Source organism: Cololabis saira, chromosome 12, assembly GCF_033807715.1.
Source record: "Cololabis saira isolate AMF1-May2022 chromosome 12, fColSai1.1, whole genome shotgun sequence".
Classification (NCBI taxonomy): domain Eukaryota; kingdom Metazoa; phylum Chordata; class Actinopteri; order Beloniformes; family Belonidae; genus Cololabis; species Cololabis saira.
Genome location: NC_084598.1, coordinates 27,446,312 through 27,470,394, shown reverse-complemented (window position 1 = coordinate 27,470,394; position 24,083 = coordinate 27,446,312). Strand labels below are relative to the sequence as shown.

At 42.1% G+C, this 24,083-nt stretch overlaps 1 protein-coding gene across 3 annotated transcripts in view; it reads right to left on the bottom strand.

The window, feature by feature from the left end:
* rerea (arginine-glutamic acid dipeptide (RE) repeats a) overlaps nt 1-24,083 on the bottom strand; it is a 130,703-nt gene that overhangs the window by 61,989 nt on the left and 44,631 nt on the right. For all 3 annotated transcript variants that reach the window (XM_061736331.1, XM_061736332.1, XM_061736329.1), the window contains exons 2-3: nt 16,158-16,662; nt 5,701-5,771 (exon numbers count right to left, since the gene is read on the bottom strand). In XM_061736331.1, coding sequence (XP_061592315.1) covers nt 5,701-5,771; nt 16,158-16,518 — 432 coding nt within the window. In that variant the 5' untranslated portion in view covers nt 16,519-16,662. The remainder of the gene's footprint in view (nt 1-5,700; nt 5,772-16,157; nt 16,663-24,083) is intronic.

Here is a 24,083-nt window from a genome sequence, read left to right as displayed (position 1 = left end):
TGACTTACAGCCGCATGCATCGCAGACCTGACACTGTAAATAAAAGGCGAAATCTGCAGACGGATCAGAGGGATGGCTCTATAACAAATTATCCATGCCACATGTACAATCCGTGATATTTTGGCGTCAATCTTAATATGTGATGGCCCCAAGCTAATTAGCTTGTGGAGCTCATCATTGTTAAGCCAATTCACCGCATTTTGGATTCCATTAGGGCTATAAGTTGGGGTCCACATAAAACCTAATAGCTGCTCATGTTAAGCATGCGTATTTATGCACATATATTTGCATCTTTATCAAGCATTTTTAATTATGGGCTTTGAATAGATGGTAAGTTGCAAGGCAGTGGAAGTTCCAGTTCAAATCCTTCGTTGTGAGAGACATAATTAACATTTTCTCTTTGTGTGTGTGTGTGTGTGTGTGTGTGTGTGTGTGTGTGTGTGTGTGTGTGTGTGTGTGTGTGTGCACGCATTTACTGCAGGTTTGCTTTTGTTGTTTTCATGTCTACTATGCCGTTAGTTTAGTCTAACTCAAACACATATTTTATTATGTGAACCAGACAATGACTGCAGTCAGGTGAAAAAGAAAATAAACCTATTCAAATATGTTTCATGTATGAGAGCATTTAAAAAAAATAAAGATTTTGGTCCTCATAGAGTAATAAAATGTGTTAAATATCAAGACAGATGAACGACTGTATGGTACTTCATAATGTGTCCTTTTTTATTTAATACAAAAACAAGTCAAAATGCAAAAAGAGTGATTGAAAAATTAAGTACATGCTTATTGCTTCCACAGAAATTAAAAGAGTAAATAGCACAGAGGTCCTGATAATCAAATGCACTTAATCAGCAGCAAGTGTGGCCACCTCTGCAAAAGCACAATTGTTAGACGATTTACTAATCTTGAGTGCTTCGGTATGGTAACATAACACCATGGAGGAAAGGCACTCACCAGCTACTTTATTAGATACAGCTGGTATACCTACTACACATACACACACACATACATATATATATATATATATATATATATATATATATATATATATATATATATATATATATATATATATATATATGTATATGTGTGTGTGAATTCAGCATGTACACATCATGTTTGCAGGTTAATATCCTTCGTGTGTTTAAAGTGATCAGGCCTACAACATATGAGAGTCCGGGAAAGATAATTGCATTGTACGAGGCTTCTAATTAAATGTCTGTTAGCAGGAGGATTTAAGGGCTTTGTGTGTTTGTGCATATGTGTGTGTGTGTGTGTGTGTGCGTGCATGTGTGCGTGTGCGTGTCTCTTTCTGTGAAGGTGTAAGGCTAACAGTGGGACACAGAATATGTGCGGGTGTGCTCTGGTGTATTGGGGTCCTCAATCCCTTTTTCCCAGAGGGAAAAATGCTGCAATCACTCCATTAACGAAAGAGGGATAGAGACAAGGATGCTGGGAGGAAGAAAAGAGAAATGGAATTGGGGGGGTAGAGCTGACTTGGCCAATAACAGCCAATGGGGTTAGATACAAGCAGAGGAGGAGGTAGGAGGGTCAATGAGCGTTGAGGACATGGACACAATGACTCAAATATGGGATGGGAGGACAGAGAGAGGCGAGTGGCAGCAGATGAAATGGGGAAGTGGACAGAGTGATGAAAAATGAAGAGAAAGGACAAGTGAAGTAAGAAAAGCCAAGATGGATTTGTGAAATCATGGTTAGTGGGTTGATCTGGCTGAAGACTGCTCGGCTTTAGACTGTTTAACTGTCTGAAGATTCTGCATTCCCGACAATAAGCGAGCCACTCGTGTATCCGTGTGTGGATGTGCTGTGTTGAACCACATTAATTTGCATCAAACTGGATAATCGAGTTAGAAGTTGCACAAGCAGAATATTTACGTGATACACAAACACAGCATATGCGTGTATCTTGTCAGTAAACATACATGTCTGTAGCTGGCAGACTCGCTGTATAACCCTTCATGAATAAACACCTTAGTATTAGTCACATCAATATACATTTTATTAATCCCCTTAATTCAATTAACCTAAAAAAAAATATATATATATATAAATATATATATATATATATATATATATATATATATATATATATATATATATTGTTTTTTGGAGGTAATTATTCCATTGACACTTCAAATATGTGATTAAATATTTTCCCCTATTACTTTAAAGATAACCAACCAGGGGAACAGAATTAGTGTCAGCATTTTGTCAAAATGCCATGTCCACTACTAATTCTGTTTATAACATTTACATTGGACTCCCAGCGGTCCTCCTTGTATCTGGGCAGACATGTTAGGAGGAAGACAGGAGGCTGAGATCTATAAAGGCTAAATCAATATGTCACAGAGGCTGAAGTGGGCACCACAGCTGCCACTGTTGTGTAAACAAACTAGGGAAAATGATTGTCTTCCTAGTCAAGAATGACCCCAATCATGCTGCAGAATTGATTTTTGTAGACCCCTTTTTATGTTTTGCATGTCTCATTGCTGAAAGACTGCTCAATGTGCAATTGTGTACAGGAAAACAAATACATACAGCGTGACAGGGCTGAGAAATATCCCAATGGAGAAAAGACACAGAAAGAAACGATGAGGGAGTGGGGGGCAAGTTTCAATCCCTTTTTCTTTTGCACGCACTAGAGATTGATGGCTGCGTTCAGGTTTTCTACACGCCACTAATTGGATTCACAGGTCATTAGATAAAGTACACAAGTGAGACTGTTCTAGCCTAAAGACTGGCGTAGATAGACAAGAAAATAGAGAAGGGTGTGAGAGGGGCAATATTGATGAGGTTGTTTGGTTCAGGACCAATAAAATTTCCTCCCCCTCTGCTGTGCCTCCAAAGCTCTGTTCCACCAAAAAGAGGGGGGTTGATCGATAATTTGTGAGGCAAAAAGAAGTGGGGGATGGATATAGAGGCAGGGAGGGATGAGGAATAAAGAGAATAATGTGTGCTTTTCTTACATGAATCTCAAGTTGCCTGTAGTCACCGTGTTTTAATACATCAAGACAAGAGGAAGACATGAGATGACGCCGGCCATTATGCTCCACAAAACACTCCAATCAGTGGATAAACATTTTTTTTTATTTCTCCTTAAGGCATATGACTGTGTCCCAGTTTTGAATGCGGAGTGATGGAGTAGATTATACCAAAATGCGCAATTACAACCCAAATCATCTTGAAAAGAACATTGTGTCAGGTTACTAAACAGATATCGCAGCTTTCAATGCACTCGGTAGAGCAGCAGGCTTTTGTCGGCCCCGTGACAAAGTGAGCTTGGTGAAAATTTGTTTAGAGAGCCAGCAGGCTTGTTATTTTAACATAGGAAGACAAGAGTACAGCTTGCTCAAACACATACAAGCTTGCAGATGGCTGTTCATTAATTACAGATGGATTGGGGGAGGGAGCAACAGAGAAATACGCGTAGAGAGCTTGGAGGACAGGTCAGCTAATGCAGCCAGTTTTCTATCTTTCTCCCTGGACAATTACCTTTGTCTGCCCCTGACCACTTCGGGCCCTCTTAATCAAGGTGCAGGTGCATAAGTTTTTATGCAAGAGAGTGTACATGCAGGAGAAGGGGTTCCTGCCATCCTCAGCACTCTGCAATCCGATTAAAGCCCCGCTGCCGTGGGGCTTGGCTGCAAGGTCTACAGCTCACCTTAAAACCTCGTCGGCACGCAACTGCCCTTTATTCCCAAAAGCACTGACACACACACACACACACGGCAGATAATACTTGCACCAAGAGGTTTTGACTTCATTTGGCAACATGAGTCCATCAATTGCATTTTAGCCAATAAATGGTGGTCCCACTACCACAAACACAAAAATGTGTTCTACTTTTTATTCACGGCAGTTGGAAAAGAAACAGAACACCAATTAAAAACAATCACACTCAGTTGCATAATCATTTTCAAGCTTCAATAATATGCATTTTGTCAACTTTGACCAGCAAATTTTCCTCCGCCAAGAATCAACACTTATCTGAGTGCAATGACACAGACAGAAACATGGAACAACGTGTAAGAGAAACCAAAGACAGAAAAAAGGAAGAAGCTACGCCAGCTCAACCTGTATTATTACTTAAAGATATTCTGCATGACCTGCATCTGGCCATGAGATATTCATGATTCATGAATGGTGAATCAGTCAATTACAATGTAGCAAAGCTAACTGCATCACTCTAACCATAATGCTGCATTCTCTTTCATCTGCAAGAACAAAGACAAGTCTGTTGTGGGTGAACTCCAGTGCAACTTCCCTTTTAGAAAACAGAGAACACAGTGTGATAAAAATCAGTTGTGCGCGGGTGCATGAGTCTGTGCTACAAAGTAGATGTCAGTTTGCTGAGAAAACAAGAACCACCTCACTAAACCGACCGAGCCTGAAGAATCAGCATTTCTCTGAGGCAAATTAAAAACTAATTTCTTTCTTTATTCAGAGAAAGAGGTAATTTGGACGCATTAGGTTGTTTAAAAAAAAAAAATCAATCGCAAACTGTGGAAGGTATCCTCCATTTAATCAATTAGGTACATCTGCAAAGAGCTATATTTTCATTAAAAAGAATATTAAACTAAACACAGTGGACTGGACATTATTGAAGATTCTCAGAGGGATTTTTTTTCAAATTTTGTCCATACAACAAAGCTCAGAATACAAAGTAATTATGATAATTATGATTAGGTTAACAATTATATTACCCTCTTGAATTTGATATTTAAGACACTCAAGATGGTTTTATAATACTAGAAAAAATTATTTCACTCGTCAGCTGCCATCGTGCTTTACTTAACAATGCATTATTGGTAAAATTGCCCAAAAATGGCTGAAAGGTGGAGCAAGCCGCTCTTGTCTCTAACTAAATATAAAATCTGTTCAGACACGGAGGTGAGAGAGCGGCACAGTCGAGAACATCTGTGCAGCAGCTGGATTTCAATGCTAACAGAGAAGGACGGCGTTTGCTGTAAAGAGCTCCACCCGTTGGCATCTTCTGTTCAATATAGGCATGTTAAACCACGACAAACGTCTTATGCTGAGATTGTATAGTTAGATGAAGAAGCATTATACTGTTCTCATCAGCCTCCATGAACACCAAGAGTACTAGGCCCCAGTGACAGTCTAAGAGGCACGAAAAACAAGACTAGAACAGTATTTACACTGGTTTTATGCATTTTTATATTTCCTAAATAAAGAAAATGCAGGTAAGTGTTGCACTTAATGTTTACTAGAATAGATTAGCTTAAAAAGGTACCAGATCTGGTGGCCTGCTGATTCACAACCTGTCAAGTTTCTCTGTGACTGCAAATCTGTATGTGCGTTTTCATTTTGAAACATTAATTAAACTTTGTTATGATTACATCTGACATCCAGATGTTACACAGTACGGTGCTAGTGTGGACGCAGATCAATGTTGGCTCAAAATGGAGTTTCAGAACAAGCACCAACTACCATGGATGCTGCCTGCATCCACTGTTGGTTCCACTTTCCCTTCAGCAGCAACAGCCATCTTACATCATCATCCATCCAAAGTGAATTATGTACCTAACATTTTGTTCAACACCATCATTGCATATACATCTGAATTGGAAAAAAGGTGCACCTTCAAACATTGAAGTCTGGATGGTGGGGGGGGGGGTTAAACAGAAAGGACAGGTATTAAATTGAAAATGTACTCACCAGTTTGAAATCTTGAATGCTACAAATGAAGTAAGGAGTATTTGGCCGCCGACTCTCAATGTACACACAATCTGCAAGTAAGAAGGCAAAAAAAAAGGGTTTTAAAGATGATTTCCACACTTATCAAAGCCTTCATGTTTTTAAGCAGCCAATCTCAGTAATATATTATTTGTGTGCTGTTACCTCAGCTGAAAAGACACTTTTTCTCCTTGAGTCAAATTCAATTGGAATGCGAGTAATAGGATTAAAGACTTTTGGAGCGCTACAAGGTTGCCTTTCCAAAGCAAACATTACGCCCAAGGGGAATTATGTTATTGTTCCACTCCATTTATACACCAGTGAGCAATACTGACTTTAACCTCATTCCAACCCCGAGTCATCGCCTCATGGCTGTAACCATTGAGTCCACGTTGGAGGACCAAAACTGCCAGGGGTGGTGGGTGGGGTGAGGAGAGAGGCCTTTTCTGTCATTATGGAATTAAAAAAAAAATTGACTTGACTTGCATGTAGGAATCTGTTTTAAAGCATTATGTCAAACAATGTATGTTTTTCATCTCTGATACGTTTCTTTTCTACATGCCCGCAAAGTAATAAAACAGAGAGATGGTACAGTGTTTAACACTGATCCCCCACAGCTAAAAGCCTAGCCTTTTCTGGGTTACCAAACAAAAAAAGGTTAAATCCCATGTCCTTGTGTGACCAACAACAGTGCGCTAAGAACCTGTTTATTTCACCCTGAGCTTAAAACCTATGTGATTTTAATGAAACGTTAAGCACACAGTTCCTACTGCAGTCCCCTACAGGTAATCCTACAGCTTGGTCTTCCAACATCACCATTCAGAACAGTATACATTGTGAAAAGGGTTTCTAAACAACAGATAGACATAAATAAATTACTAAGCATTTAAATGTCCTCTATGAATTTAGAAAAGCAGCTGCAACTGGCCCCTAATTTATTAACAAAAACTGTTTACAAAATGGTTTATAAATAAAGAGTAAGTTTTAAAGCATCAAATTAAATAAATTAGAGTAAAAAATCCCCATTTGGCTTTTCACCATGACTATGATTTCATATTCATACTGAAGCCCTGGTTTTACTGTTTTCTAATTTGGACTGGGTGGATTTGAACAGGTTTTCTTAGTTTAGATGAGGAAAGATTTGATGAAGCTCTAAAACCAGTTTTCATAACCAGAGCCGGATATAGACAGATGCATCAACTTCTGATCCCAAACTGGGAAATTCTGGAGAAATAAACACCAGCTGTTTTCTGCAAGATTTCCACCTGCACAGGGAAAGCCCAATCTTTTTCAAGCTCAAGGACCTTACCAGCTGGCAAAGGACGAGGTTGTCGATCAGTAAAAAAAAAAAAAACTGGTTTGGGATTCAAATGGACCTGGCTGTGTCAAAAACCTGATACAAAACTGCATCACAGTAATGACAACAGTAATTTGTTGATTTTACTTGGAGGCGTGATTTCAGTCACATGGAATATATTCATATGAGAATATCGGAGGGATATGTCTCACCAGTATATCACATATGTCTAATGAGCTTTGGATTAGCTTGGGTGAAACAAAAGAATAATCCACCCTTTGTCTCTCATTCATTTTTAAAATGGTGCTTAATGATGTCGGCGGCGGCCTTGTAACATTGTGTGTGAAGAGGTGGCTGTGGCTGGCTGTGTTGTTAAATTGAATGTGACTGGTGGTATGGCTAGGTCGTGAACTCTCATCTCCTTAACAAAAACATTCACGCTGCAGAGGACAAAAACACACAGCCACTTCTGTCGAGAAGAAAAGGAGGAGGAGGCGAGGGGAGGGGAGAGGGGGGCAGCTAATGGTTACTGCTAAGCCATGCACAGCACTTTTCAGACACAGCCAGGTGTTATTAGACTTGTGAGAGAAAGAGACTTTGGAAATCACGAGTCACCTGCACTCCATTTCGGCTGAAAACACAAAAATAAGAACGTGACTAAACGCAATATCCATATTTGTTCAATAAACAAATACAATTAAAGTACCCTGACTTAATTTATTTTAACACACACACACACACACACACACACACACACACACACACACACACACACACACACACACACACACACACACACACACACACACACACACACACACACACACACACACACACACACACACACACACACACACACACACACACACACACACACACACACACACACACACACACACACACACACACACACACACACACACACACACACACACACACACACACCATTTGGTACAATGGAGTCTTGCACTACTGTCACTATAAGCACATTCATGAAACAGACAATACCTGGCAGCTTTCTAAACTTCTGAACAAGAAAAAAACACCATCATACGTAAGGTTTACGCTGATATCACAAACTGCTGGAGCTCATTTCAATGAGTTGCTGTGCGATGAAGCGCTGAGCTACAATCTCCCTAACAAAAGATCTGCAGCTACCTTTTTTCAGTGAGTGACACTGCCATCATCTGTTATTTATTTGTTTGTGTCAACAGTTATTGATCTGGCTGTGGTTCATCTTACCGCTCGCAGAGGAAAAGAGGGTTGGCAAAGATATTAAATGGCTCTGACACAGAAGATACCATTTGTAGAGGGGCTGATGCGTACAAATGCTACTCTGACATCACTGGCTTTGTTTTGGAGGGGTTTTTTTTTGTTGTTTTTTTTTTTGCTCTCTCTTACGGTGTGTGTACGCGTATATGTGTGTGTGTGTGTGTATGTAACCCCAGTGTGGGCTTGTTATCTGCTGTGGGCTGAATGAGCTGTTCGAAAAGAAGGGGGGTGGGGTTTATCGCCCATGCTGGGTCTGAGTGACGCATTATATCTCCCTCGCTCCTGCTCTCTTCCCGCTTCCACCCCTCTCCCTCCTTTTCCTCCCTCCTTCTCGACACCATCCCTGGAAGTCATTTACAAGATAACATGAATGAAAATATCCATCAGTGCTATTGTGTGATCTGTGAGAAACACTGTGTGTGTGTGTGTGTGTGTGTGTGTTGAGAGACAGAGAAGGGAGGAGGAGGAAGCAAGGCGAAGGGAGTGGGGGGAGGGCAGAGAACAAAAGAGACTAATCTGACTGAGATGACATGTTTCAGAGGAGTCAAATCGCGGGAATTAGGGTTTAGTGTCCCCTCACCTTGGCGGAAAATTCATTTAGAGAGGACAGATCTCCGTGTCTACACCCATGAGTACATCAACAGGCATAAAGAACAGGCGGCGAGAGTGAAAAAGATAGCTGGTGGCCGGGGTTTGTTGGAGACAAGAACCCAGTTTAATCATTCACAGACAGCATGCAGCTCTATTCTTTGACTGTCAGGAGAACATTTTGAATTAATTTTGTGCTCTAAAAGTCTATTACCTCCGGGGCATTTTTTCTGAGAGTGAATATAAAGCAAACTATGAATGTCAAAGTTACATCCAAGTTAAAGCGTAAGAAAAAAAAAAAGAGGCTGCGAGCTCGGGGATGTTGCGTGGAGTACTGGGGGAGACGGGAGAGGGGTTTGAAATGGGCAACCCAGTCTCTCCGAATCTGCCTGGCTTGTTAAACATTCCTGCCATTTTGTGCATTTGGAAGTGGGTCTCCTCGCTCAAGTGAAGAGGTGGAAAGGGGAGGGACGAGAAGGGTTTAACTGTGATGGGGGTCTATATGGGGGATGGGCAGGATTTTGTAAGATTGAAGTGTACACTGGCTGCATTGACTTTGCCTTCACCGGAGGAAGAAGAGACCATAGCAGGACCCAAGCAGACAAGTGCTCTCATTCCTTCAGCAGCACTAAGTTTAATATCTCCTCCAAACTGCTACTGACTGTCACGCCGCACAAAAGGGCAAGCGCTCAAAACTTTGACAAACGGAGATAACTGAAGCTACTCAGTACAGTTCCTCAGAACTGAACACTCCACTGAAACCTGATCCTGATGGACATCGTCTCTCCAATTACCCCTTCACCGCTCAGTTCAAGCTGCTGCATATTCATTGTTATAACCTCATGACATACACACAAATAATCATTTTTTGTCCAGCTGCAGGTCTTTGTTCAGCCTGCCATTCTCTGCCAAGCATGTCTAATGTAAAACACACCTACCCTCAGCAAAAAAAAAAAAAAAAAAAGCCATGTGTTTCTTTCTCTGTATCAAGCAAATAAGATGTTAATTTGCTGCAGCATTCCAGCAGAGGAGAGGGGGACGGAGTACTCAGATAATATCAGCTTGGCTTTCTGTCACGAGCCAACAACAATGAGTGAGTCACAATGTGTACACGGTCATATATGCCAGTGTCTTGTAAACAGTGGGGTGGGGGTGAGGGCGTGTGTGTGTAATTTTAGTATCCAAGATATGCTCATTACATGCAAAGGGCTGTTTGTTTAAGTCATGCTTGCCAGTGGTGACTATAAACCATGTGGTAGGATGCTCTTGCATTGTTTAACGTGGTGCTGAGCTAAAAACTGACAGAGCGCAAATACATCACCACACAGCAGTGGAGTCTGCAGCTCCTGAAAAGTGACCCCTCCCTCTAGTCTACTAAAATTAAATAGCACAAGGAATGCAATAATGGAAGCGCAGGGGTGTGAACGAACTTGAGAGCCAGTAAAGACGGAGCGCTTGAGGAAAAAGACAACGATTTGTGTCGCCAACAGACTCCTGCAACTCTGCGAGCGAGAGCAGCTGACGGCAAAGGCTGAGTTGTACTACTTCTTGCTGGGTCAGTCCTAGAAGTGTGACGTTCCAAGGTGTCATTGCATGATGTTGCAAATAATCTTGATTCTTTATCAGCTTTCCTGCCTCAATAACCCGCAAGTCTATCTTCTTGCCCCTGGAAAAGTGTTTGGAAATACCTATTAAGCGCTACTATCAGGTCTCTACAATGGGGTTGGCCTACAGCTGACTATGCTCCTTGGGGAGAACAGAGGCTCTTTGACAACACCCCCTCCCACTCCTCTCCTTTCCCTCTCGGCTAGCCCACGCTTTCTCATTTAGCAGTCGGCAGGTGGTTGGATTTCACTAAAAAGCCCTTTTCCCAAAGTCTCCAGCGTGGAGAGAGGATAGCAGAACAGGCAGGGCCTTTTAAAAATAGATCTGTTCATTTGACAAGCTCCACATTTAAAGTGCCATGTTTCAATAAGAAATTACCTGCAGGGCTCGTCCCTTATGCTTATCCTGACCAGAGGCTGCAATCTGATCGACAGCTAGCCTTTATAGCACCTGGGATATGCCAGGTCTGTGTGCCGTGTCAGCTGTCCTGGCTCCAAATAACCGATCCAAAATATCCTGAACCACACTGTACTGACTTATAATAGGTGCTGCCGATTTTTGACGACAAACATTTCCTCTCTAAATCAGACAGAGCAAAGCTCAGGTCATTTCATGCTAAATTAATCCAACAGCATTTACAAGTCCACTGCATAAGAGTAGCAAAGTAGCAGTCAGCAAGCCAGTTAAGCATTAACACTTGCCTGTTTAAAAAAAAAAGAAAGAAGTGCATTCATACTTAAATTGTAGTGCTAACCCTTAAGCACTGAAGGGACTTAGAATTGGTCTTATCACGCTCTGTTAAACCTATTTGATGCGTGATGACGTTTACACACACCATAATTACCAAAGACGGATCTACACTAAGAGCACACGCTTTTCAAACCGACTTATGTGAACATGAAATATTTGTGCAATATTTGTGCAATGGGCAAAAATGTGCAAAGTTAAAGAAAGGAGGACTGTTGTTCATGCTGTGTGTTTTTGTGAGTGTGTTTCATACTCTTGCTGTGCAGCTCCCTGTGTAAGCACATGACACACACAAACCCCCTCCAGGAGTGTGTGTGGTGGCTGCAACAAGGAGCGCCAGCTGTCCAAATCAACAACTCCCTCAACACTCATACAAACAAGGTGTTTTCCTCTGTCTCGCCCAGGATCGTTTCTTTGGTGAGCGCAGGAGAGAGCAGGGAAACATTGTGAGCTGATGTGGCAGCCATGTTGTGTAATATACACTGAGGTGGAAGGGTAGGAGGAAAACTTCTGTGTGTATATGTATACGTGTGTGTGTGTGTGTGTGTGTGTGTGTGTGTGTGTGTGTGTGTGTGTGTGTGTGTGTGTGTGTGTGTGTGTGTGTGTGTGTGTGTGTGTGTGTGTGTGTGTGTGTGTGTGTGTGTGTGTGTGTGTGTGTGTGTGTGTGTGTGTGTGTGTGTGTCCATTTTAAATTTGTCAGTTTGCCAGTCAGTCAGTTGGGAAGGGAGGAGGCATGCCATGGCAGCCTGCCACCAGCAACAAGCACAGTCCTGGTGCAGTGGAGAGAGAGGATGAGCACAGGGGTTAGACGCGTGTGTGTCCTGGAGTGCGCTAACAAGATTGAATCGTGTATATTAAAAGTCCACCTTGTATATGTTTAAGTGAGTTCATGTGTGTGTATATATATATATATATATATATATATATATATATATATATATATATTGTACTTTACTTGAGTATTAGATTTCTTTGGTACTTATTACTCTTACTTGAATACATTTCCAAGACAAATATTTTTACTTTTACTCGAGTAGATTTCTAGGAAGGCTGAAAAGTACTCGTTACTTTCAGGTCTGCTCTTTTTTCTTCTTCAGGTTTTATATAACATTGTGGTTCTAAAAGCAGCACATCAGTGCAGCTGGTTTCAAAGAGTTAATTCTCAGAAACAAGAGTTAAAAGATCCTTAAATTATTTTAGAAAAAATATAGTAATTTACTGATGTGGAAAATAAGAAATTTACTCTTACTCTTACTTTTAAAGTAAATTTAAAAGCCTTTACTTTTGGATACTTAAGTACCTTTAAAAGCAAGTACTTTTCTACTCTTACTCGAGTAATATTTTGACTGAGCTACTTTTACTTGTAACGGAGTAAATTTTGACCAGTAGTATTTGTACTCTTACTCAAGTACTGGGTTCGAGTACTCTGTCCACCTCTGTATATATATATATATATAACAAAGTAGTTGTGCTGTGCATAAACATGATTTATCAGTATGATTACTGATCATATTATTTGCGTCTCCAAGCTTCTTGAGTGATCCTTTCAGTCCCCCTGGCTGTATGTGTAATGTGTAAAGATATGATTTATAGATGGAGAAGTGGATGTGTGTAAAGAACAGGTTTGGAGAGCTTGCCGAAGTGGTGAAAGCTCAGCCACAGGGTATAGATCAATCTGACATTTGTACTTGGCCTACATTGGGCTGTTTACCCCCCCCCCCCCCCCCCCAAAACAGTCCAACATACAACGGCCTGGGACACAGTGCCCATGCCTCCATCACAAATACACACCTCCATGCATTTTACATAAAAGGAAGGCTTATGTTTGCTGCAGAGCCACCTTCTGGACACTCGCACTTCTCTTTCCAGCCATCTGGATTCAATCAATGTATGCTAAGCCACCTGAACCCATCTTCAAGGAACATAAAAGATAAGAAAAAAAGAGTGGGGGGTGGCTGGAGACTAGGAGGGTTTCAGTACTAGATTACCTATTATTTCCTATATGCCCAGACAGACGGGTAGGTTTTTATAGTTTTATGAGATGCAAGTCATTAGACAGCAACTAACTCATAATCTATTCTAGTTACTGCACTACTCTCCATCACAGTCCTGCTTTGCCTAGTCTAGAGTGGTGCAAATCCCTCTCTGAGGGTGGTCAGTTTTACATATTGTGTGTCACTAGACGGCTATAAAGGGATTTAACATTTAGTAAAGCATAATCCATTGGAGGCTTTATGCCCGCGCCTAAGCTGCACGCATCAAATCTGATTTCAAGAAGGCTGCTTCCAATGACCAAGCAGGAGGAGGAAAACAAACGCACACACAAGCGCGCGCACACACACACACGCACACACACACACACACACACACAGCTTGTCACTTGAACAGTAAGGAGAGGCGACAGCAGGAAGTCAGTTGTTGAGGTGAAGGATCTTCCATGTTGACACCGGGAGGTAAATTACAAATGAGTGTAGGGGTGCTGAGGTTGTCACCGCTGAGCTGCAGCTCATTCCTAATCTAAACCGATCTAACAGCTCGAGTCCTCATGGTAAGAGTGGGTTGTGACATTCAAGCTCCTCTAAACCTGTCAAATTAAATGAAAGAAAGAAGAGAAAAAACAAATACTCCCCACCTACCAGACATTGGCTGCGCTGTTCCCGCTAATGTGGAAACGTAAATATTGGGTAGGGCTAATCCACTGAGACTGCTGACTTTGTTTAGACATTATGCCTCTTGAATGCTTCACTGATGTAATTGACTACTCCCATTTTCAACCAAGGAAGAAGAAAAAACCTCTCTCCATCCAGATCCAGTCTGTCTTCGACAGGACAGATTACACCGTTCAACGCTGCGTCAAAAGACTCTTAGGCAAACTTCAAGGGGTAGTGATGAAAAGCTGACACCTGGTTGGAAATGCTAATTGTTGACCAGTACTCTTCCTAGGGCTGCAGGAGCAAAGCCTCAAAAGACATTTACAGAGTAGTTTAACAACCAAAGTATGCCACATGGAACTATAAATAACAGCAGCACTTTATGTTTGACTTCTACTGTTTGAGAAGTCAGAAATAATAATCTATTTGTCACAAAAGCTATGGTAATTAGAGACTGTGGTCTTCTACAGCCTGTGCAACAGTGAAACATAATCCCTTTCTATCTTGGTAGTTTGCTTCCAGACACTACTCTGCAATGAAAGAAAAAAAAAGGACTGCAGAGTATTTGTGCAAATGTGTGTAACATAAAAGTAATTAAAAAAAGAAGATCATCCAACACACTAGCTGTAAATTCCTACTGCCTCCAATTAAGTACTCAAGTCATAAGAGCTCAGCCTCCACTACTTGATCTTTCGCTAGCTCCGAGATAGATGAAAAGACCAGAGATGAAAATGATTTACGTGCAAGGCTGATAATACCAAGCGGCAGGAGGGAGTGTATCAGCAAGCCTGGCTTCTTTCTCTTAGTAAGCGTTGACATTCTCACCTGCAATATGATCACTTTATAAACTGTTTGTGAAAGTGAGCCCATGTTCACAGCTGTGGAAAAGCTTGCTTCTCTTTTCACCCTCGGCCATCTGACTCAATCAAGACATTGTACTGCAGCTCAAAAATCTCTCCAGGAAACTGGAGTACCTTTTGGCCCCAGAGGAGACGGCATGCGTTCGGCGGGTCGGGCTTGTGTTGGGATGATGAAATCATTATCGTGGCTGTCGTCACGATCACATCATTTACTGAAGCACCACTTTGTTTTATTGACTTAGCTCAAGACAAAGCTCTGAGTGGGTCATGGAATTGATTGCATGATGCATCAGCCTCTAGCCTGGGGGGTTGTTTCTGCTGTTAGAGATACTTTGGAGAATCGGCAATCTCTCAGCAGCTCATTGCAACAGTTATGACGGGTTCTTTAAAACAATCAATTATTGATCAATTAAGCTGTCCCTCCATCCCTTGACGTAACATGACGAACAGGAAGAGCATTGTGAACAATAGGAATGGCCGATATTTTACCGTTCACGATATACCGTCCAAAAAATTCCTCACGATAAGAATTTGTCATCTCGCGGTAAAAACGATAAATTCCCTTTGATAAAGTTTTTGTGTAAAAATGATTTATGGTTCTGCGTTAAATCCACAACGTACGGGAAGGAAGGAAGGAAGGAAGGAAGGAAGGAAGGAAGGAAGGAAGGAAGGAAGGAAGGAAGGAAGGGAGAAAAGAAGGAAGGAGAGAGCAGGAGGAAGGAAGGAAGGAAGGAAGGAAGGAAGGAAGGAAGGAAGGAAGGAAGAAAAGAGGAAGAAAAGAAGGAAGGAGAGACCAGGAGGAAGGAAGGAAGGAAGGAAGGAAGGAAGGAAGGAAGGAAGGAAGGAAGGAAGGAAGGAAGGAAGGAAGGAAGGAAGGAAGGAAGGAGGAAGAAAAGAAGGAAGGAGAGAGCAGGAGGAAGGAAGGAAGGAAGGAAGGGAAAAAAGAAGGAAGGAAGGAAGGAAGAAAAGGCGAGAAGGGAGAAAACAAGGAAAGGAGGAAGGAAGGGAGAAAAGAGGAAGGGAAGAGGGAAGGAGAGAGCAGGAGGAAAGAAGGAAGGAAGGAAATGAGCCTGAAAGAAAGAAAGAAAGAAAGAAAGAAAGAAAGAAAGAAAGAAAGAAAGAAAGAAAGAAAGAAAGAAAGAAAGAAAGAAAGAAAGAAAGAAAGAAAGAAAGAAAGAAAGAAAGAAAGAAAGAAAGAAAGAAAGAAAGAAAGAAAGAAAGAAAGAAAGAAAGAAAGAAAGATAAGATAAGATAAAGATTGGTATTTTTTAATCGTTATCGGGATAAATGCCGGAAATTATCGTGATACATTTTTTAGTCCATACCGCCCATCCCTAGTGAACAATGTGTGATTTATAAGGTGAGACCCACATGCATATGTGGCAGTTGGTCATCAGGCCAATCAGGACAAGGACTCACCTCCAGGTCGGTATACGACATCATCTTCAGTAATGAAGGATGTGATCTCTCCATTCTCCGTGCGTTCGTAGCGCGACTTCTTCTTGGGCATTTTCTTTTTGCCCTTTTTACCGGCTTCCTCGGCCGTGCCGCTGCCTCCGCCAGTGCTGCCATTGTCGTTGTCCTCGTCTTCGCTGTGCTCGCTCTCTGCATAGTTTTTGGCCCCACCCTCCAGCGTACAGCTGCGCCGGGGCCTGGAGCTCTCACTTTCGCGGTCGCCCCTGTCTCCGTCCTGGCGACGAGACTTACCGGCCTCTCTTTTGTCCCGGTCCCTATCTCTGTCCCGCTCTTTCTCCCTTTCCTTCTCTTTGTCGGCCGTCATGATCCGCCACGTTCCTTCCTCAGTCCTCTCACGGCTGGGCCTCCGTGAAAGGTAGACTGTGAGCCTGGGCTTCAGTCTTCTGAATTTACCAGTCAAATCCAGGGAAAATTTGGCCACACCAACAACCCCAGTGTTTCAGAAAAGCTGTGGATAAAAGAAGGGCAGATAGCATAAGTTAATAAAACTGTCTTGATATTTGAAGCTGCATTTTCAAAGTAAAAAAAAAAGAGCTTGTTTTTGTACTGGAGGAAATCCTTTGTGGGTGAGAAATGCATGAAAAGCTCTTGAAGATGAGCAGCTGTGCAGACTATTCTCAACATTACAGTAATTGTTGGCAATCCCCTCCACAACCATGTATGCTCTAGAGAGAACTGAGCAGCTTTTTCAAAGAACAAACTTTCTACAGCTTCCTGCGGTAACATATTTTCATTTTCCAGAGATGCTAAAGCTGAGTTGTTAAAGAGTAAAACAGAAAAAGAAAAGAAGAATGTTACAAGTAAGGCCATAAGCAAAACAGAAGTCTGAGTGAATAAGGTAGCTATGTATTAAAGGCTTGCAGCTAATGGAATTCTTCAGATAATATGTTGAGGTTTCTTTTTCCAACACAACAGATGTAGTCTCGTTTGTAAGGCCGCGGGAGATACAGTATGTCGCTTAAAGCCCAATGACAAAGTTAACAGGATAGCTTCTCTGCAGACCATTTGGAATGACACCAGGCTCAATTCTGCTCATCCCTGAGCGTGTGTGTACACACTCTGGTTTACTGGACTCCACCCCACCACAACCCTCTGCACTGGCTGACAGTCACCACAGCGATAATGTGAAGTGACAGATCTGGAGGGAAAAGTATAGCAATCCGCTGGATAAAGGAGGGGAGAGGACTGAGGCAGTCAGTCTTGCCATGCCTAGTCCAGTGCCACTTACAACTGTCTGCACCCAGATCACCACTTTCCCGTGCCATGATAAAATCGTCCATGAAGGGAGAACTGGGCAGGGGTGACGTTGCACACTGTCTGCACCACACTGCCCTACTACACACAGCGTCTACAAAAGGAGGATACTCATTTACTGCCAATGTTTGCCCCTTCCACCCCCATGGCGGCAAATTAAATAGAAATAGTTATTATAGCTCCCAGAAGGATCAGACGAGGCAATCAGCACCTGCTGCACCCTGGTTGTAATAGCAGCGTGGTGGAGGGAGAGTGAAAAACGAGGCAGTGAAAGAGATTGGGTATGGTTTTTAAAAAGAAAAAAAAAAAGAAATTAATAAAAACTACCCGGTGAAAACTGAACACCATACCTGCACGTAAACAAGTGTTTATTCAAAGAGCCGGAAAGAAAGCAAAATGAAGAACAAAGACAAAGTGGAAGGTGGGGGGAAAAAAAATTAAATAAAAAAAATCTTTTGGCTGGAACCAGCACTCGCACAAAATGAAGCGCGTTTGACAACGGCACTCCTCAGCAGCGGGTGCCGTCATCTCGTGAGCAGACACCAACTGACAGGGCAGCTGCTCTTGTCATCAGCTTCAACACAAACACTGGGCCTGATTAAACTGCAGCCTCGTCACAGCCCCATTAATCACCTAATGATGAGTTACCACGGCGACCACTGGGCTGCCAGCATATACACACAAGAACACATTAGTGAACACAGAAGATGAAAGGGCTTTGGAGCGTTCTAACGGGTACATTTGTGCAAGGACACACACCTAACACCAATACATACCTAAGAAGGTGTGAAAAGACAAACAGCGAAGCCCCTCCAGGGCTCAGTATCCTAAATTAACTTTCAGACCTGGCGGCTAATGGTACGTGTAAAGGGAGGAAAAAAAACACAACACTGGCCCAGCATATTGTTTACAGACTAAAATATTTAATACCTCTTTGTTTCACAAACAGACTTCCGTACTAATATACATGATCTTGACGTGAAATATAATGAAAAAAAAATTGCAATTATTTCCACAAAGGACATTACGTGATCGGCTACTGGAGCTGTTGAACCTTTGAAGTCTGAATAAAACACAAGTCTTAGTTTGAAATTATACTGAATTTATGACATAAAATGTTCATAGCGATCGATCATAAAAGCTCATTTGAAGGTTGTATAAAACGTGTCCAATGCCTTATCATAAACCTCTGAATCCTGACTCATATTTATCTACGGTAATGACTTCTTCTTTAGCACAGTCATTAAAGTCCCGTCTCTTTCCTGCCTCTGACTGCCACAAGTGTGAGTTTTATAGCTGAGATGGTTTCACAGAAATGTCAGTGAAAGTCAATCACAGCACAGTAGGGTCAAATATCGGTAAAAACATAAGTGAGAGAGAGAGTTTGTGGGTGGGTGTGTGCGCGTGTGCGTGCAATACAGAGGACACAGGCGTGACAAATTGTAAATGGCACTCAAACTCTCAACATAGCTTGATATGTTAACATATAACTGTCCACACATCTACAAAAACTCTTTGATCAAACTTAGATCCTGAAAGTAACTGACAGTTACTGCAAGATTTAATTTCCCTTTAGATATTAATGAGTATTAGTGAACTGAATACTATTTGATAGGAGAGTTGAGTCTGCAGGAATCTGTGTACAAGTACCTGTTCTTTCTTCCAATCAGTAACATAAGACACTTCGCATGAAACCAACTAGGGTTTTAAACTGTTGCAAATGGAGGCCTGACCCAGTCTACTTTGATGTTTGGGGCACTAAGGATCTTTAGAATCTAGGTGCTATTAGTTAGCATCTGGATACACTTTATGCAACTGCCTCATTTCAAATTCTGCATCTCCAATTACATAGTAGAAGCTCAAATAATTGTATTTATTATCCTTAAAAGGAGCAGAAAGATAATTCATTACACAGACGGGCACTCATTCATATCCTAGTTTGTTCCAAAAGTGATACGATCACTTGTATGTGTACTGTAGCTTTGATCCTGGTAATTGAAGTTAAACAAACTGGAGGAGTTAAAAAAAAAAGAAGAAGAAAAAGCAGTGAGTCAATTTAAAGTGCTAACCATGTAGCAATAAAAATTCATCAAGCCGTGGTGGCTGAGAGGATGAGATAAAGAAAGTAAGATACATTGGAAAAAGAAAGGGAGATGGCCCTTCACCCACCACCTGAAAAATAAAGTGATTAGTGGGAAGCAGCACTGGCGGCTTGGCCTATGAACGGCGCGATGAGGGGGCAGGTGAGGCTTGAAGCTATTACACATCAATCACTGGGCCAGGACCCTCTGAGGCCCCGTTTACACGTAGCCGGGTATTTACAAAAACGGAGGCGTTTTCATGCGTTTTGGCCGTTCGTTTACACGGAAACGGCAGTCAAAGTCACCAAAAACGATCATTTCTGAAAACTCCGGCCAAAGTGGAGATTTTCAAAAACTCCGTTTTCCCGTTTGCGTCTAAACGGAGGAAAACGGAGGAAAACGGAGATTTAAGCTTCAGAACGTCACATTATGCACCAGAAACTCACCAGCGTCATGTGTGCGACCTGTGTTTACAATTAGTTTGTAACAGTCAATATTTTCTTGTATTTTACCTGTTTTATATTCTAAAGTCACACTTAAAAGTAACTCCCCCCCCCCCCCCCGTCCAGCCTCCTGCTCATTCAAGCCTGTGAGCGCGTCAGCCAGCAGCATGAAGCCTGATTTATGGTTCCGCGTTAAATCGACGGCGTAAGGTACGTGCGCGTCGCCGCGTACCCTACGCCGTAGGCTCTGCGTTAATGTAACGCGGAACCATAAATCAGCCTTAACTGGAAGTTACACACGTGTCATTTGTTGATGTTTTTCCAGGATTCTGATTGGCTGGCATGACGTTAAGAGCGTTTTCATGCGGGTCCGTGTAAACGAGGATTTTTTTGAAAACGTAGAGGGGAAAATATCCGTTTTTGTAAATACCCGGCTACGTGTAAACGTGGCCTGAAAGATACCAGCTGTCTTAATGGAAAAAGCAAAGAAGGGGGAAGTGGCTGGAGAGGGGGTGAGAGGGTCCCAGTAAACGGCACCTAATCCACCATTTACATTACTGCAATGGAGTCGAGGGCTAGCAGCCAGCAGGGCCCCACTCAAATACATTTGTCTTTTGCGTGCCTGTTAAAATGAGACCTCTGGCCGGAAAAAAGCCACAGTTTGTGGCTTGATTAACACATCAAGTTCCACAATGTCCACACAGCAGGCTTCTGTTACTAAACACTGCTCCCCCCCCCTCCTCGTTCTCTGTCTTCCTAAACAGCTTTTTAAAATGCATGTTTTATTCATTCCTCAGTCACTCTCACATTTAACAAAATCCATGCTCTTCTCTGGTTTTGATCAACAGCCGACTAAGAAAAAAATATTCTGCTTTGCCTGAATAACAACACAAAGTGATAAAACTGTCCACTTTACATTCTATCAGGTCAAATTTTGCTAAATCATTACAAATATTACAAAAGAAGAGTCAACTAAGCATGTAAATGAAATATAAATTACTACATTTTCATGCAAATAGTTTGTAACAACAATATGGCCAACCCAGCAATGCACTCAGATTATGGAGAGAGCCTGAAAAGTCATTCATGGCATATTCAGTTGGAGAATTATGAAGTAGCAAAATGTGATTGGCAAGGATTTAGGGCCGGCTTTACAGTGGGATTGAATGAAATACTCGCATGAATACAGATTAGAAGAGAACAATGCGTATACACAGGGTTATTAACAATGAGGGCAACTCAAACTGATCTGAATAAACCAGCTAGATCCTCTGTAGTGCAGGGATCCTTGCCGCGGTGTTGCTGAGCTGCACAAGGTTTTCGTCAGATCCAATCCATTACCGAGTACGATCTAATCTAAACTGCCATGCAAGCTCCCTGGAAACAACAGCAGAATGAAAGGCTCAGCTGGAGGGAAGGGGTAGGCCACTTCATATGGGATTCTCTGTGGTCTCTGCACCCTGCCTGCTTTGTCTTACCTGGTGCAATCACGGCTTGCTTTATTCTCCGGGGCCCTCTCCGTTTTAGTTCACGTTGGCAGGGCAAAGACACTTGTCTACTCCACTTGTTTTTCAATTCACTGATGATAACCACATCTTTTTTCACTCTGCTAAAGCTATGTTCACAAACGTTCTATTTTTAGCTGACATCCGGGGTTAGTTTGGTAGGTAAAAGCCATGGTTGAGGGAAAGAAACAAAAAAAAAAGCCCAAACACAGAGGGTTTGCAACAACAGACTGTCAAGGAAAGACGCACTGACGAATTCTCAAAATCTGACCAGATAAATCAGTCCAATTTGCAAAAATCTTACTGGGCTAACAATAGTACCGTAATCAATAGTTTCTTTTTCCAATACAAAGTAATCAAACATTTTCTCTGTTGATCAGTCCAAGCTACAGACAAAAGGAACATCCTGTATGCTTCACAGCATCTAAGCCTCTGCTCCATCACCGAAAGAAGGCTAAATCCCCCTCTACTCTCTCTGTTCGTGGGCTCTCCATGAAGGCTCCAAATGGCCCAGAGGGGGCCGCTTCACAATCCAAGACATCTATTATCTACAAGGTTTGTGAGGAGGGTTTCATTTTGCAGCTTAATACAAGCTACTTCAGGACACAGTACCTCTGGGTTTGCCATGTTTGTGTAACTGGAGCGGAGCTGCCTGCCATCTTATGAGCTCCGACCGCCTGACAAGGCATCATGTTTTGATACATCTCCTAGACATGCCAAGGCTGTCCATTATCATTCCTTTCCCTTGCTTCTAAACAAGGTACTCCTCAGCAATGTAATTGTAAGCCAGCCAGTAGAGGACTTCTCTCCATGTGTTTGAGAACAGAAGCAGAAGAATGTGAGGGTTCTTGTGGCAAAGAGCTCCATCATGAATGCAGCTCTTAATTTGGCTTCCATCTAAATCTGTACCTTTATTTATTTATTTATTCATTTTGTTTTGATAGTGTGAATTAGTGAGTGTTAAAACAGTTTCTCATATCTTTCACCTCTGCGGAGGCACTTACAATTCAATTTTTTGTTTTATTATGCTGCTCAAATGGAAATTTACCCTAAGGTAAAGCTGGGGTCAGGAGAGGTATGAATACACACCGGGGACACATTGAAGGCTGCTTTGTTCTAGAGAATATTATTATCACGTATGCGTCTCCAAACATTTGTCTTTATGAAAAAGAAAAAAGCTCTAGCAGGAGAGGAGAATGAGTTACGTGACATTTTATCAATCGAAAGTGTGCAGTTAAAAGAAAGATTTACAGGGAGAGGAAAAAAGAAACACTGATTTTTGCCGACTGCTTAAAGATGCTTGAGATTTTAATATCTGGATACTCAATCATGTAGCACTTCCACTGATATTCTGCAATCAAATATCTCCACTCTTCCTCTGCAATCTGCCTATCAGCTTGTCGAGCCCATCCATCAGATAACTTCAACTGGTAGTCCAAATGAGTCTGAGAGGAAATGTATTCATATGGCTGCCCTACATCCTGCAGCTACACTAATCACTATGCCACACAGAGAGGCGTGCCAACACTGAGGGGAAACTAACATAAATAGATTAGAGTGACAGATAAGACAGCTCTGAAGTTTTAGACCGACAGCACAGACCAGCAAGGGCACTAAAGCACGTCTTCGGAGCACCTCCCAAGAACAAAGCCATTAGGTCAGTATACAAAACAATCACTGAGCCTGAATTATTAAGCTATATAATGGCAAACTCTGTTCTATCCTTGAACAGATGGTCTGAGTGGTTTGGGACAATCCCTCCTTTGAATGCCTTATAATGATCCAAGCTAAAAACACCTCCACCACCACATACCACAGTATGGTATTACCTCTAATTAGGTAGGGCTTATATTTCATATGCAAACGCCTCTCCTCTAACCACCAACCGCCACTGCACAAACCGTCTTCACCGATTTCCAGTAGAAATATAATTAAAAGAACAAAGATTTTTTTTTTCTATTCAAGCTTTTGTTGGTTACTGTACTTGATTTTAACCTTACAGCAAGAGTAAGTCGCAATTTCACGAGTAAACGCTGGAAATAGATGCTGTCAGTAAATGTTTTGGAGACGTGTTTGTTAATGGAAAAGGTCTTGTTCAGAGAGCAGTGGGTTGGGGACGTGGCTGGGGGAGCAATACGTTCAGTGCAGCGCTCAACCTCGTCATCCACCACCTCAGCCATGCGGGCCAGTGATTCCAGGCAGAGAGGAAACATCTCTTCACAGCGAACAGCGAGAGAATAATATGCATGTTGAACCTGTGAGGGTAGCAATGCTTCCTAAACTATAGTCACAGACAGATGCGTTTCCTTTCACTCATTAAAAATGGCAGGAGGGAAGCAGTTTGGAGTGATGAAAATGCTGCTGGAACAAGCAGGATCTGAGATCAGGGCTCCCATATCCACTGAGGACAGCTCATAAAACATGCAATGCCTGGGACTGGGCCTCTTACAGCAGTGGCATTTTAGTGCACCCTGCCACAAACACACAAGCCCTTCACACTAGTAGCCTACAAATACACACAATTAATTTTAAAGAGTGTGAAGGAGTCAGGCCAGCACGTTTACTGCTTTGGCCACAAGCAAACAC